The following is a 17,517-nucleotide window of genomic DNA, read 5'->3' on the forward strand; positions in this document are numbered from 1 at the left end:
AGGCTTCTTAGGAAAATTTTAATAAGCAAGCCCTCAAGGATCCCAGTGCTAAGTAAAACTGAAATTGCCCCAGAAAAATGCCTATTGAACCAAAGCAAATCACATGTTAAACATTAGGTTGACAATACCATGATTCACATCTATCATTAATTTTTAAATAAGTGTGTTAAAACCCCCAGGAAAGTGTACTTGTTTCACAGAGAAATGTGGCATCTTGGTCCCCTCGCATCACAGAATCTCTACCACCTGATTGTGAGGGACACTTTCCGTCCATGCTGAAAGGGATGCAGCCTGAAGTGCTGCTGCCCCAGCAGAGCTGCAATAAAGGGAAGGTCCAACATTCCTTCTGGACCCTGAGAAGGGACGGGATTTGGAGCAAGAAATGCTTTGGGCCCTCCCTGAGAAGGACCAATGGGCCCACGGAGGCAGGAATGGAAGCAGAAGCAGAGGACTCACTGATTCTAGGCGTCCGCAGGAGCATCCTCGGCGGAGCTAAGCCTGGGGGCAGAGAGGACCACGCCCCATCACAGGCCAGGCTCCTCAGAGGCTGAAGGAACGAGCCTGACAGGAGGGTGAACTGATGGGAGAGGAACAAGATGTGCAGGGAGGAACAATGAGAAACCACATGCAGGGAGGTTGGAAAGAAGGACAAACTACGGAGAGAAAACACTACTGTGGTAGGAGAGCTGTTTTTAAAAAGTGTTTTTAGTTGGTCTCTTAACATGAATTTTTTGCACTATTTATTTTCCATTCTGTTTTTGGGAAGTTTGATCCTGATAATGTGTCCTACCATTTAACAGTAACAGGTTAACCTGTTGACTTAACATTCACTCTTAAAAATCCCTAATGCTGCCGAACAAATTTTTCTGAATTAAGTAACAAATGTCTCTGCAGTGCTAAACCGCTGAGACGGGTATTTTGCTGCATTATAAATGAATTATTCAGTTCCTTTAAAATCGACTTTGAATATGAGGAACAACTTAACCACACACAATATTGTTTTGTAATGTACCCACTGATGCTTAAAATATCTACATTTAATAGCTAAAATTAGAGCTCTCTTGGTAAGTTTATTTATATTTTGACATACTAAAACTTTAGCAATTCTGTACAAATAACTAATTTCACTGTGTATAATACTGCAATTCTTATTTTCAAAGTTTGAAAAAGTACTTTCACAGCACTGTCCACCGCCCTCAACTTCGCGGTGCTGAGCCGGTCCGGGAGCGCGGGCATCCATACCTGTAGGGAGTGAGGATGTTCAGAGGAGGCGGCTTATCACTCTGGTTGTAAATGTCAGCCACGGGATTGGGAATGCTGTTCTTTGAAACCACCTGCTGGTCTTGGACCGTGGAACTTTTGAAAGCCTTTTTCATGTTGATATCCTGTAGTGATACTATTTAGAGAAAAGTCCCCCAAGTTGAGTCACATGGAAATATTTTTAACTGTTTAGAAATAAGTATAATTTGAGCCACAATCACAAACATCTCCTAGAACAACAGTGTTTGTAACTGTTCATTGGAAGCCATCCTTCCTTCTTCTAAATAACTGTTATCTGTATGAAATGAAGTCAAATCCTGTCTGCTCTTCCTTTGTGGTGATCTAACTATTTCCCTGCACTAATATCAGAGCGCCATTCTTTAACAGCATTTCTCAGAGACCACACAGGAACACAGCTGAGTGTAACAGGCATGTAAATACAAAGATCTGGGTAGCCTACGGGAAAAAAACATTCAAACAGTTAATACCAGTTTAATTATAATACATGCGGGAAATACTTCTGCAAAAAATACACAAATGTCAAAGTTACATTAAGTTTTCCGACACTAACATTAAGGAAAGATGGCAAAGCTTTTCAACATACACATAGTCTTAGAAATTAAGTAGCATGATATAAAACTACACTAAGGAGTGAGACAATCAGGGCTGATTATACCTATTTCTCGTGTTTGCACAACACTTTACATCTCATGGATTAACTCATCTGACTCTGACACACTTCTGAGGCGGGCAAACTGGTCCGTTAACCCACCTGACCAATGAAGAGGAGACTCAGGGATGTTAAGTGACTTTTCCAAGATCACCCAGTAGAAAAGTAGCAGACTCAAAACAGAATACAGATTCCCTAACTTGGTCAACTGTTTTTTCTACTACAACATCTGTACCAAGGAAAGTCACAATGAAAAATCTTGATTGGAAAGGGAATTAAGGATGTGAAATATACTGTAAAACTTCATGAAATTTAATCTACAGAGTAACCCTTTCCAGTGTAAGGTTTATCACAAGCATTCCAATGGCAAGAGCCAATAAAAAACTAAAGGAAGATGAATAAATATTTAAAAATCATTTGTGATACCATTTGAAATGAATGAATGATTGAAGATGTTAAAAATTCCTTATCTGAATAGACCAAGTAGCTACTCAAATTTTTATTTTTTCCAAATAATTTTTAAAAATCTGATTAAAGAATATTCATAACAGTTATTAAAATTTCAATGCTCTATATTTTTATTAAATTTCTAATTCACTTAATTTAAATTTGACCTTTGAAAAAGACATGAACACAAGTAAACATTTTTTTAAATGATGAGGTATGAATTCCATAAATAACTACATTTTTAAAAAGTAAAGTCTTCATTTTTTACTAACACTACTATTATAAGTCTAGTAGAAAAATCAGATGCTAGGATTGTTTTAATGCAACAAGAGAAACTTTAGCTATGTTATATAAAGTTAGAAATAATTTTTAATCTGAACATTTTTCTTAAAGTAAATACGAAATGGCATTTCTTAATACAAAAAGTTGCAGATTTTTTCCCAGTCTAACCTCAGCTTTTCATTTAAAAGATACAGAAGGTGAAATTTTTAAAAAGGGATTGTTGAGTTTTAATTTTGTTGAAACTGCCACCATTTCAGAGTGTATCATCAAAATGATTATCAGTTAACTGAATAGTGCCTGTCAATATTAACTTTATTCTTAAACCCTGAGGCCTAAAGGCCTTCAGTAAATGCTATTTCTGAGAAGTTAAATCAGCAGGATCTCCAAGATTATTTACAGGCATCAACCTCAACAAGAGTACTGGGTAGAAGCCCTCACTCTGTCTCTCTACCTATATATAAGCCCTCTTAGCTGGACCATGCCTTTGGAGTGATTTCTTTAAAGAAAGTATCTTTAAAATAACTACCAATAACCTAAATTAGGACTTCTAATACTGAATACATTTGAAGAATCCTTTAAAACAAATACCATATGCGTAATTTTTTTTTACAAGAGAGTACAGCATATGAGGCAAACAAGATATGAATCTTTTAATCACGAATCAACCCAATGTTGTGGGGTTTTCCCCCCTCAATATCCTTTTAGGAAAAGAGAAGATGAAATATCAGCATACCACCCCAAAGAAAAAGCAGTAATTACCCTGCAATTAATTACTACCATCTTGTCAACATCACTTCTAGCTCATTGCTTTCATGCAATTACCTACCCTCTTCCACTGTTGAGTCCAGCTGGGTAACTTTGACAGCGAGGCGATCAATCCTGTCTTGAAGAGAATTTGCTCTGATGTAGAAGTTGTTAGCCTCATTAAACAGCTCACCAAATATGTCTTCGGCATGTTTGCCTATGGAAGAAAATGAATGGAGAAAGCCATCTGTTAAGAACTGCTGAAGCGGCCTTCACACATTCTCCCCAGCGCCGATCTCGCCACGTGGGATTCTGTGCAAACGATTACAAAAATAAAGTGTCAGAGTCAAAGGCCTTCAGAATTTTTGAAAATTTATTAGTGACATTCATACATATGTGAAATTAACCCAAAGTCGCAGAATTTTTAAATGCCCCAGATAATAAAATATTTTCATTTAATTGCCACATGAGCTATCACACAAGTTGTTTCCCATTAAATTAAATTTCTTTGGAAAAAAATTACTCTCATTTTGCATGCTTTATGGATAAATAGAATCTCAGGACATAAACTCTCCTTTTTCTTTCCAAGATAATCATGTTGGTTTCTAAATTTAGGATTTTATCTCATTCACAATCAGAAACATTAGATATACTGTGCCTAACACTTTCCAATAGCATTAATTCCAGTTCATATTTTGAAATCCAGGTATACACTGCTGACTCTGGCACTCTCTAAAAATCAATATTTTGAATTTTGAGTTAAATTTTTCTGTATGGATCACCTCTATACTCCTACTTTTCTTAGAATGTAATTAATAACATTTATGAAAATTTAACAAGCAAGACAGGAATCAGTACCAGCTTACAGTAAATTTCCAAACCCTAACACCACTCCTTTATTTATGCAGCAAACATTTAATAATTCCTTACTCTGAGTGTGCAAAGCATTATCTGCCTTCTATCTTCTCTGACAGAGATACCACTTTTTTTCAAGACTTTATCTTTGAGAACAGTTTTAGGTTCACAGCAAAACTGAGCACAGAGAGTTCTTATATACACACTGCCCCCACTCACGCACAGCCTCCCCCACTATCAACATCCCACATTAGAGTGGTACATTTGTTATAACTGATGAACCCACACTGACACATCATTATCACCCGAAGTCCAGTTTACAACAGGGCTCACTCTTGGTACGTCCTATGGATTTTGACGTATTTATAATGACATGTACCCACCTTTACAGTATCATACAGAATAGTTTCACTGCCCTAAAAATCCTCTGTGCTCCATCTATTCATCCCCTCTCCCCAACTCCTGGCAACCACTATCTTTTTACTGTCTCTATCTTGGTTGCTTCCAGTGTTTGGTGATTATCAATAAACATTTCGGTGCAGATTTTTGTGTGGACATAAATTTTCAACTGATTGCTGGACCATATGGTAAGAGTATATTAGTTTTATAAGAAACAATGAAATTGTCTTCCAAAGTAGCTGGACCATTTTGCATTCCCACCAGCAATGCATGAGGGTTTCTATTGCCCCACATCCCCACCAGTATTTGGTGGTGTCAGTGTTCTGGATTTTAGCCATTCTGGTGGATGTGTAGTGGTATTTTGTTTTAATTTTTATTTCCCTGATCACATATGATGTTGATCATCTTTTCATATGATTATTTGCCATCTGTACATCTTCTTTGATGAAGTATCTGTTCATGTCTTTTCTCCATTTTTTAATCAGGTTGTTAAATTTTCTTATTATTGAATTTTAAGAGCTCTTTGTATATTCTGCATAACAGCCCTTTACCAGATTATGCAAATTTTTTTTTGCAAATATTCTCTCCCAGTCTGTGGTCTGTCTTCTTATTCTTAATAATAGAAAGATCTTGATAGATCTTTCACAGAGCAGAAGTTTATAATTTTAATGAAGTCCATCTTATCAATTATTTCTTTCATTATTGCACCTTTGGTGTCATATCTAAAAAGTCATCACCATAGGTCATCTAGATTTTCTCCTATGTTAACTTTTAGGAGTTTTATAGTTTTATATTTAGGTCTGTGATCCATTTTTGAGTAAATTCTCGTGAAGGGTGTAAGGCCTGTGTGCAGCCCGACCACTTCTTTTTATTTGTACATTCTATCAATTTATCACTCAAATAAGAAGAGAACCTGAACTTTCCAGGAGAAAACTTACTTAAAGCAAGAATAACTAATGTTTTCATAGTGCTTTTCAATTTATACAATGCTTCATATCCACCTGCCGTATGCTTTGCTGTAGTCCACAAGACTGTAAGCTCCAGGAGAGGAAGAACCCTGTCTGCCTGCTCGGCACTGCAGCCCCGGCCCCAGGACAAGGCCTCCTGGGACACACCTGTGCGACGGACAGGTCAGCTCCTGAGTCAACAGGGAGATGACCAGACTGAGCCTCGGAAAGGTGGTCTAAGCCTCAGGGCTAGTAAGTGGGGAAAACAGACGAAACAAAAACCTGGTCTTCTAACTTCAAATTCCCTGCTTCTATCACATACTTCCCTGAACTTTCTTGGTTAAAAATTAGCAACTTCCATGAATTATTTCAGGCCATGAGATATTTGGTAATTTCCTGTTTACTTAATGAAGTGGACTAAAATATTTTGCTGCTTAAATGCTTACTCCCAGACACTGAATAAGCATTTCTTATGAATTTAAAATTAGTACAATTTCATAAATTCTAATGGTGCAACTGTCTTAACAAGAGGAACTTTCTCTTAGAAAATAAGAGTAATAAAGAGACCAACAAAAAGCACACCCTCTCCTGCCCCAGACCACTGACTTCAGTGGAGCAGTAAAGAGTTTCCCCTGAAGCCCAGTATCTACAGTATGGTTCTCTGGAGTCACATAAAGTTCTGCCCACAGTTCCCACTCCCACGGTATAGAGAATGGTTCCAAGAAGGCAAAGAAATAAAACAGTCTTCACACAAATTGTATGTTTTAAAAGACCACAGCTAGGTGGTATCTGGAGTGGTACCAGAATTCATGTTCGCTACCTTATAAGCTCTTACCTGAGCACTGGACTTGAGCATCTAATTAGCTAATGTACATCTCCACATGGATGCCCTATGAAGAATCTCAAATCCTGTACAAGTTCAAATAGGAATTCATTTTCACATTAACTCAGACCTGCAACTCCATGTTGAAAGGCATCAACCATTCAGAACGCAGCCCAAGTCAGAAAGAGTGATCTGTGACTGCTCCCTCTCCAGCTAACTCAACATCAGATCTCGTCACTTCTAGCCCCACCACCCCCTCAGCTCAGACCCTCCCTGTTTACATCAACAACTTTGTTTCTTCTGCTTTCAGATTCACCTCCCACCCTCAAATCCATTCATCACACTGCCGCCAAATGATCTTTCTACAAGAAAGATCCGACTGTGCCCTTCCAATTTAAATTCTTCATTGCTCTCGTCAACTCAAGATAAAAATCGAAGCCTCTCAGTGGGACAGAAGGCCCCATACAGCTCACGTCTGTCCCTTCCCATGCTCCAGTCGAAAGAAATACGTGCAATCCCTAAACCCAGCCCACTTCCTCATGGACCCCGTCACTCCTCTGCATTTTCTATCTCTTCTATGCCTTGTCATCTCACTCAGGATAAAAGCCAAAGGTCATGTAATGGCTAATAAGGTCCTATGTGACCTAGCTCCATTGCCCTTCCTGGCCTCAGCAACTACTCCCTCTCCCTTGCATATTCCACTCCAACTACGCTAGCTCCTTGCTGTTTCTCAGACACACCCACCATATTTGTTTCTCCTCAGGCTTTTGCATTTCCTCTTCCTTCTGCCTGGACCATTTCCCCAGAGATTCACTTGGATAGCTCCCTCACTTCATCCAGTCTCTACCCAAATGTCACCTTCTAAGTGAGATTTTCTCTAGCAACCCTGGCTAATCTGCAGTCACCTCACCAAACAGTCACACACACACCATTCTCCCCGCCCTGCTGTGGTTTTCTCCTTAGCACTTGGCACTATGTAATAAATTATACACCTGTACTTATTCACCTTGTTTCTTGCCTGTTTCCTTTCACTAGATTGTACCATCCAAGTGGTCAGGATTCTCCTTCGTTCTGTGCTTTTGCCCAAGGCCGAGGGCATGCCCGGCTTACAGTAGGTGCTTGAAAAGATTTTGTAATAAATGAATAAAAATGCATGAGCTTCAGGATGCAGACTGGGGTATGTAAGACCAGATGCTCCTCTCTGTGTTCCCACATTACCCTAAGCATCCTCAATCACAGGCCTCACCATCTAACTCTGATCTTGTCTTTATTTACGCAAATTCTTTGGGGCTTTTATCTCTGCTTTTTATCTCTGCATTGCCAGTGCTGAGCCAATGCTCAGGGAGTCTCTCCTGGATAAAAAACACATGGTCTATAACAGTGTTTTCTTGTTAACAAGTACACAACCAACAAATGCTCCCTGCTCAAGTAAGTTTGGGAAATACTGGGCTAAAAAGATTAAAGATGTTTCTATGCCTTGGGGCATCTCAAAATCTTTAATATGCTAATGTGCATTAGGAATCTGCAAGAGAAGCATCCAGCATACTCTATTTTCAAACTGACTGGGCCTGGAAACAGCTAATAACATCTTTCAGAACTATGGTTTTATGAAGCCCATTCAAGAAAATGGCCGCCCCTTCAGCTGGATGTTCTGTAAGACAAAGAGCACCATGTTCCAAATGCTGTATATCAAGTCTATCACTTGTTCATTTTCAATGTCAGGCATAGTCAAAATGTAACCAACTGATTTTTGTTTTTCTACTTGACTATTCATAGTTAAAAAAATTCCCATGCAACTCCAAAAAATCCCATGCCTTTCCCTTCAGCTATGCAGAAATCTAATTAATAGAGACAGCACAGATCACCAAGAATATGGGAGTACATATCGTAGTCTCTTGCAAAAGTTATACCAACATTCTCGAAGCACAGCAACTACTGTGGAGAACCACACTCTGCCAGATGCTGTACAAGTTGAAAAGGATAAATAACATGTGCCCTCTGTCTTCAATGCTCAACCCTATTTGAAAAAACATGCAACTGATACTATACTTCCACTGGAAGTTCTCAATTTATAAAAAGAAACAGAAATTAAAGACTTGCATACTTAATTTTTGGCCAGCTGCTGAAAGCTGACAAGTGACTAAAGAGAAGAAAATAGAAGAAACTATATTTTCTGATGCACAAGAATAAAGTGTTGCAATTACAGTATTCAGTTTTGCAAACAGCAACTTATTTGAAAAGCTTAATTTTACTCACTCTTTCAACAGCAAGTCCATTAATAGCTAAATTAAAATAATTCTGAATTGAGTTAAAAACCACATTGAGGTAAAGGCAATTTACTCATTCTTTACTGACAAACAATCCACTTATGGATTTATTAGGACCATTATGAAGTTGCGTCCAAATAGGTCAGGTTGAGAAGCATGCGTCCAAACTGCCAAAGCATAAAAATTATGCATGGATTTTCAACTGATTTTAAAAGAAAGAAGATTTATTGGAAACAATCAGAGTGTCTGATATGAGTCCTTTCTGCAGAACAAGAAATCAGCCATAACAAGGTCCTTCAGAAATTTTAACACCACACCTAGCATCTAGATCTTGGTTTGTCAAGATTTTGGCTTTTCCTTCTCCACTAAAAGAAACCAGGCTCCTTAGAAAAATGACTGATTCTGGGGCTGAGGGTGGAAAAGCACAAGATGAGCTTAGTATAGCCTGCTTTGCTTTTCTAAAAAAAAAAAAGTAAAGAAGTACTCAGCGTCGGGGTGGGGAGACATGTCAAAAAGACAGAAAAGCCAACCTCAAACCACTCCCACTGGCCAAACCTGGGAAGATGCGAGCATCAAGATGAATAATGCAGACAATGGATTATAACCCACAGAATAAAATAAGAATCCCTGAGTCTATACCAATATAAATAAATAAATGAATGAATAAGTAAATAATAGGGAAAGAAGTGAAGGCACTTAGAGCAGAACGACAACTAATAAATGTAGAAGAAATTACGGAATTACAAAATCTCCATTCTGCAGCCACCACCACAATAACTGTTTGGGGCAAGAATCATCAACGGATCCTAAGACTAGTGCGTAGAAGTGGGATGGGAACAGGATGGGAGTACAGTCTCCATGTGTTTCCCCATAAGATACTTAATTACACAGAGAAAAAAAACTTCACAGTAGAGAAACCTATGGACAAAGTGTTAACCAGGTGATTAAAGTTAATGTGGGCAGTTATGGGACACACAGATAACAAGCTTCCTGAGAAAATGCACTGAGGATGTGTCATCACTCTGTGACAGTCCTGCCAACATCCTAAATCTGATCATGAGGAAACATCAGAAGATCCAGACCAAGGGAATTCCACAAAATAAATGACCAGTTCCCTTTAAAAATGTCAAGTCATAAAAGTCAAAGAAAGGCTGAGGAACTGCTCCAGATTAAAGGAGAGAGGCGAATATATAAATATATATAATATATAAAACATTAAATATATACACACATATTGGGGGAGAGGGAGGAGGAGAAAGGAGGGCAAGAAGAAAAGAGAGAAGTGTCTAACAAAAAGGAAAAATGTGGTAAAATGATGTAGAGGTGAAAGTTTATGAGAATTCTTTGCACTATTTTTGATCTTTTTTATGTCTGAAATCATTTCCAAACAAAAAGTTAAAAAAGAAACTTTATTACAGTGTCTGTAGTTAAAATTTAGTTGCCACTGAATTTCATAAAATAACAAATAATTATTGGGCCCTAAGAGTTTTTTTTCCCTTTTTAAAATTTTATTTTTCTACTATGAAACCAATTCATGCTCATTATAAGAAATATAGAAAATACAGAAAAGTAAGCAATAGGAAAAATGTCCAAAAGTCCAATCTCAGACATCTACTGTTAGCATTCTGATTTATTTCTTTTGTCTCTGTTGTGATTATAAGTCTGTGTAAAAGTCAAAAACCACAGTATACACCCTGACTCTCTGAAACGTCTTTGAGTACAATAGTAATACAGTGCTCACGGTAGAAAATTTAGGAAATTCAGAAAAATAAAAACTAAAAAATGTCACCCATAGTTAACCATAGTTAACTTTTTTGTATACTTCTTTACAATACTCTTTCTAAGAATTTTATAAGAACTAAGATAATAGATGTTGATTAATTCAGTTTATTCGGCAGACATTTATCAAGCACCCACTGTGGCATCAGGCACTGTCCTAGGCACTTGAAGAAAGAGAGCAGTGAACACAGCCACAAGGCTTATATTCTATACGGACAATACACAAATAATGCATCATCACATGATGTTAAGTGCTATGAAGAAAACAAGACAGTAAGGTGCTGGAGAGTGACAGGCAGTGGCTGGTACTCAGGTGGTCAGAAAAGGCCTCTCTGATGAGGTGATATTTTAGGCAGACAGCTGAGTGACATGAGGGAGGGGACCACACCGGCATCTCGGAAAGTAACTTCCCAGGCAGAAACACACGGAGTGCGAGAGCAGCATCCAGGAGGCCAGTATGGCTGGAGCCCAGTGAGCAGAGGGAAAAGTGCACAAGAGGACCGAGAAACAAATGTCCGTCCCTTTGGAGTGGGGTGACTAGAGCGAGGCAGCAGGGACATCAGACAGGGGGCTACTGGGGGGCAGTGAGAGACTGAGGTGGCTTGGACTAGAAGAGTGGCTGGGGAGGTGTACGGATTTGGTACATATTCTGAAGATGTCTGGAATGAGAGAAAGAAGAGACAAATCAAAAGCAACTGAAAGACTAGAGTTCCCACATGCTAAGATAGAGAAGGGGGGTTAGGAGAGAGATAAGAAATCATTAATTCAGTTTTAAATATGTTGAGTTTGAGATGCCTATTAGAAATACAAGTGAAGATATCGAGTAGGCAATTGTATATACCAATTTGAAGTCTAGGGGACAGGTCAGAACTGAAGACATAAATTTGGAAATCATCAGGGTAAGGATGGTATTTCAAGCCATGGGACCAGAAGAGACTGCCTAGTGAATGGGAGCAGGCAGAGAAGCTTCAGAGACCAAGCCCTGGAGCACTCCAACACGCAGAGGCAGGGAAGACCCCAGGAGACTATTAAGAAGTGCTTGTGAGGTAGGAGAAACACCCAAGTGTGCTGGGCCGGAAGCCAGGTAAAGAAAGTTTCTCCAGAAGGACGAAGTCGTCGACTGAGTCAAATGCCGCTAATTGATAAGTGACGAGACTGAGTTTGGAAACAGAGAAGTCACTGGTAACACCGACAAGCAGTTTCAAGAGTCGATGGGACAAAACTTTAATGGGGACAAGAGACAACAGAGAAGTGAAGGCAGTGGAGATATGAATAGTTCTTTCAAGGAAACTTACTGTGAAGGGGAGAAAGGAGATAGGTAGAGGATGATCTGAGATTTATTAAGTTGGGATAGTTCTCAATGTATTTACATTTGGTAGGAACGATGTAGACACAGGAAGAAAAGATGATGCAGGGAAGAGAGAAGGCTAACACAGTCCTGGAGTGAGCATGAGGGAATGGAGTCCAGTGCTTTAGAAACATGAACATCATTCATTCCAAAGGAGGGGGCGCAGCACACACTGGTACAGATCAGATCAGCGGGCTCATGCGACAGAAGGGGAATCTTTAGTTCTCTCCTGTTTTTATTTTCCCAGTGAAATAAGAAGTATCAGCCCAGAGTGGAGAAGTTTAAGGTGGAAAGAGAAGATATGAAATAGGCACCATAAGGGCAGGGAAACTAATGAAGAAAGGAATTACAGCATGGTTGCTGAGCAACAGCGAGGGCTCACCTGAGAAACGTGCTCATGATTTTGAATCTTCTTTTCCAATATAAGCATTTCAAGCTACAAATTTCCCTCCAAACAGTTCTTTAAATCCCACAAAAACATTGGTATTTTGTGTGTTCATTATCACACAGTCAGAAATAGTCTCTAATTTCCATTCTGATTTCTTCTTTGACCAATGGATTATTTTAGAAGATACTGATCTTCCAATATTTGAGAATTATTTTAAAAGATTATTATAATTATCTCATTGTCATCATACTCTTTCTGATCTCAATCTTTTCAAGTGTATTACTTTCTGGCCGGGCATATGTTCCATCTTGCTGAACACTGCATGTGAATGTTAAAAGAGCGTATATTCCACAGAGTGGGAGTTAGTGTTCTATAAAAGTCAATCAAGTCAGAGTGCTTGGTAGTATTGCTCAAACCTCCTATATCCTTAAAGATCTTTTTTATTTCTTGTATCAATTACTGAGAGGTTTTTATTAAAATTTCCAACTATGATTCTGGGTTAGTCTATTTCTCCCTTCAGTTCTATTTTACTCCATGTACTCAGGAGCTTTCTTATTAGCTATATATACATTATGTGTTCTTGACAAATTGACTCTTTCATCACTATGAAATATCCTTCTTTATCTCTGTTTTATAATCTATTTTACTTGATAATAATATAGCCACATCAGCTTTCTTATGCTCTGTGTTTGCATAGTGTATTTTTTCAATTATTTTCTTTAAATCTGTCTTCATTCTTAAAAATGCATGCATTTTAGTGTTGCTTTTTTATTCAGCCAGATAACCTCTGCCTTTTAAGTGGAGTGTTTCAATGCTCTCATTTAATGCAGTTATTGCTATGGCTGGGTTTAATTCTATCACCCGGGTATTGGTTTTCCATTTCTCCTTTCTGGTCCTTGTTCCTTTGTCCTTCCTTTCCTGCCTTCTTTTAGGATAATCAAATAATTATGAGGGCTCCATTTTATCTCCTCTATGTGTTATCTTAGAGGTTACTGAAAATTAAAATATGCATCCTCGACTCACCCTAAAGTACTTTCAAATAATATAGTATTACATAAACAATGTAAAATACAGCAGTATAATTCCACTTACCCCCTGCCACTCCTACAGTTCTTACTGTCATACATTTTAATTTAACATAGGTTATAAACTCTACAATAAATTTTAAATAGTCAAGAATCTTTAAACACAAGATATAAATATGTAATTTTTAATAAACTGTGATTTTGTGATTTATAATAAAAAACATATATATTTGATCTTCATTTTCATTTCTGGCATAGAGTTCCTAAAACACTTGGAATTCCCTAAGTGATGAGAATCAGAAAGGTGTCTTATGTTAATGAGCTGACTTTTGGGCCACACCTAAGGCTGGTTGCCAGGAAAATCAACCCTGTGATTAGAGGGTTGGAATTTTCAATCCTCCAGGGAGGGGAGAGTGGCTGGAAGTTAAATCAATCGCCAATGGCCAATGACTTAATCAATCATGCCCATGTAATGAAGCCTCCATAAAAACCCAAAAGGAGAGAGCTTCCAGGTTGGTGAACACATGGCGACTGGGGGAGAGGGGTATGCTTAGAGAAGGCACGGAGGTTCTGCGCCATTTCCCCACATCTTGCCCTAGGCATCTCCTCCATCTGGGTGTTCTTGAATTATATTCCTTTATAATAAACCGGTAACATAGTAAAGTAAAATGATTCTCTGAGTTCTTTGAGCTGCTCTGGCAAATTAACCTCAAGGAAGGGGTTGTTGGAACCTCCAATCTGCAGCCAGTTGATCAGAGGCACAGGTGACAGACTGGACTTGCAATCGGAACCTGAAGAGTGTGTGCATGGGCGGAGTCTTGTGGGACTGAGCCCTTCACCTGTGGGATCTGACACTACCTCCAGGTAGACAGTGTCAGAAGTGAGATGAATTAGAGGACACCCAGATTATGTCACCGAGAATTTTTGTTGTGGGGAAACCCCCACACACATTGTAATTGGGCACAGAACTGTACAACTTTTTATTTTTACTCATATATTTACTCTTTCTGGTGATCTTTTTCCCTTCTTGCAGATCCAGACTACCATCTGGTATCATTTCCCTTCAGCATAAAGAGTTTTTTTAGCATTTTTTGCAGTGCAGGTCTGCTGAAGACTGATTTGCTCAGATTTTGTCTGAATAAGCTACGTCTACTTCACTTTCGAAGGATATTTTAATTAGCAACAGCATGACAATTTTTTTCTTTCGGGACTTTATTCCCTGTTTTCTGGTTTCCATTGTTCCTGATGAGACATCAGCTGTCATTCTTGACACTGTTTGCTCCCTACACGTAATGTACTTTTTTCCTCCAACTCCTTTTATGAGTCTCTCTTTAACTTTGTTCTTTTAGCAACATTACTATGATGTGACTAGATGTCAAGTTTTCTTTCATTTACACTTCATGAAATCTGCTGAGCTTCAGATCCATTGGTTGCTATCTATCATCAATATTCAGAAATTCTCAACTGTAATTTCTTCTGCCCTATTCTAGCTCTCTCCTCTTCTTCTGGGACTCCAGTTACATATGTGTTAGACCATCTGATATTGTCCCATATTTTGGATGTTCTGGGTTTTTTTCTTATTCATTTTCTCTTGTCAATCAGTTGGATAATTTCTATTGACTTGTCTCCAACCTCACTGATCACCTCTGCTATTAGGCCCATCAAGTGAATTCTTTATTTCTGATAACAGTCATGTGCTGTACAATGACATTCAGGTCAACAAGGGAATGCGTATATGACGGTGGTCCCGTAAGATTAGTGCCATAGAGCCTAGGTGTGTAGTAGGCTATGTACCATCTAGGTTTGTGCAAGTACACTCTACGATGTTCATACAATGATGAAAGCACCCAACGAAACATTTCTCAGAACGTATCCCCGTCGTTAAATGATGCATGACTGTACTGTATTTTTCAATTCTAGTATTTTTTTCTTAATAGTTTCCATTTCTCTGTTGAAATTAACTATTTCTTCATGCATGTTGTTCACCTCTCCCAGTTTGTTCTTCAATGTATTTTTTTATTCTTAGAATTTCCATATCTCTGCCCACATGACCCATCTGTTCTTGAATGTTGTCTACTTTTCCATTAAAGTCCTAAGCTTTTTAACCATAGTTACTTAAAATTCCTGGTCTGATAATTCCCCACATCCATGCCATATCTGAAATCTGGTTCTGACATTTACTCTGTTCAAACTGTGTGTTTTGTCTTTTAATATGCCTCTTAATTTTTTTGTAGAAAGCCAGAGACATGGCATACTGAGTGAAAAGAACTGGAACACGGAGGCCTTTGGCGATGTGTTCGTAAGGTGTGGGAGAGGGGAAATGTTCTAGAGTGTTAAAACTTTTTTTCTAGCTTTACTGAGGTATAACTGACAAAATTGTGTACATTGAAAATGTACAATGTGGTCATTTGATATGCATATACTTTGTGAAATAATTACCACAATTAGGTTAATTAACACATCATCACATCACATATATATATTTTTTTTTTGGTGAGAATGCTTAAGATCCACTCTCCTAGCAAATTTCAAATATACAATATTTTTAACTATAGTCACCATGCTGTACATGAGATCCCCAGAATTTATTCACCTTATAACTGAAGGCTTATACCCTTGACCAGCATCTCCCCCAGGTCCCCCACCTCTCAGACGCCCCCCACCCCCTGCCACCACCTCCAGTTTAACAACCATTCTACTCTTTGTTTCTATGAGCTTGACTTTCTTTTTTTTAAATTCCACAAATAAACGAGATGACACAGTATTTGTCTTTCTCTGTCCAGCTTATTTCACTTAGCATAAGGTCTTCTAGGTTCATCCATGTCGCAAATGGCAGGATTTCCTTCTTTCTTGTTTCCTGTCTCATAATCCTGCTAAATAACATTCCACTGTACATATATATACACATCTTCTTCATCCACTCGTCTGTCGATGGTATATGACTTGGTCTCAGTCATCCTATGAGCTGGGCCCCTGAGTCTCACCCCCTACCCCTCTGGTGAGACAGGGAGTCAAGAAGGGGCTGGAGCTGGGTCTCTCCCTTCCCCCAGGTCTGTTAGGCTCTGATAAAATCCAACTGCCTCAGGCTCTGGTGAAAAGGTTTCTTCTCAGGGCAGGTATTTAAGAACAGAAGGCTCTGGCTGTATTTCAAAATAGTTACTCTTCCCCTCCCTCTCAAGGAAGCACAACGGGATTTTTCTCTGATCCTCACCAAGAGAACCTGCGAGGGCACCAGACAGGAAAACTCACAAAAGTGTAGGAGCCCCACTCACACTGGGCCCCCTTGGAGCTTTTGACCCTCAGACTTGTTCTCACTGGACCTCCAGCATTTCTCCAGCTGCAGGGCAGGTCTCCCTACGCAGACACTGGCTCCCGCAAACCTCCCTGTGATTTCTGCCCGGTCCGTTGTGAGCCTCTGAATCCAAGTGTCTGCCTCTCCAAATTTCAGTGCAGCAGTTTGTCCTGTGACCTCAGTTCTCTGACAAATCTAAGAAAAGCTGGTTTTTCAGTTTGCTCAGTTTCTTTCTCACTGTATGGGTGGGAGTGACTTCTAAGCTCTTTAAATCACTAGACTAGAAACTGGAAATCCCTTCAATAGATTTTTAATAGCTATTTTAAAGTACTGGTCAGTTAAGTCCAAAATTGGAGTCATTTGTGGATCCTGTCTCTACTAACTTCTTTTTCTCATGATTACGAGTCACATTTTTCTCCTCTTCTCCTTGTCTCATATTTTCATGTTTTGCTGAACAACGGGTATAGAAGAATAGTAGAGACTGACGTCAAGAACGTTTACTCCTATAACAGGGCCTGCTTGAAGGAAGGATACTACTTTAGGCTGCTGATAATCAAATGAGGTACCTGATATGACAGTGATGATAGTTAATAAAATTTTAGAAAAAATTAAAAACCTTTGAAATCTTCCCTCAAAGTTTTTATACGATCTGCTCTAATAACAGTGCAAATCAAAACAATCAGAAAAACAGCTATAAATCACGTAAGACACTTTTCCATAAGCTTATAAACTCACGAAATAGGAAGAATACAGATGATAACACCAGAAAAGTTTAATGACAGGCAGGACTGAATGTCAGATGTGCCTGATTCTCCAACTTGTGTTCTTAAGAATCATTCTACATTTAAATCCTGCTATGTTGAAATCTCTCTAGGGAAAGGAGAAATGAAAAGCCATCTAACTCATAATCACCTCTACAACGCCCTTGAGGAAGTACTTCTGATATTCCAGGTCCAACAGTGTGTTGGGAAAGTGCTTCAATTTCCAACAA

At 38.8% G+C, this 17,517-nt stretch overlaps 1 protein-coding gene across 4 annotated transcripts in view; it reads right to left on the reverse strand.

Annotated features, from left to right (window-relative positions):
* The window catches only part of WASF3 (WASP family member 3), a 121,910-nt gene that overhangs the window by 18,923 nt on the left and 85,470 nt on the right, over positions 1-17,517 (reverse strand). For all 4 annotated transcript variants that reach the window (XM_046664587.1, XM_046664583.1, XM_046664586.1 and 1 more), the window contains 2 exons: positions 3,486-3,620; positions 1,243-1,396 (listed from right to left, as the gene is read on the reverse strand). In XM_046664587.1, the coding sequence (XP_046520543.1) occupies positions 1,243-1,396; positions 3,486-3,620 (289 nt within the window). The remainder of the gene's footprint in view (positions 1-1,242; positions 1,397-3,485; positions 3,621-17,517) is intronic.

This window comes from Equus quagga, chromosome 6 (assembly GCF_021613505.1).
Source record: "Equus quagga isolate Etosha38 chromosome 6, UCLA_HA_Equagga_1.0, whole genome shotgun sequence".
Classification (NCBI taxonomy): domain Eukaryota; kingdom Metazoa; phylum Chordata; class Mammalia; order Perissodactyla; family Equidae; genus Equus; species Equus quagga.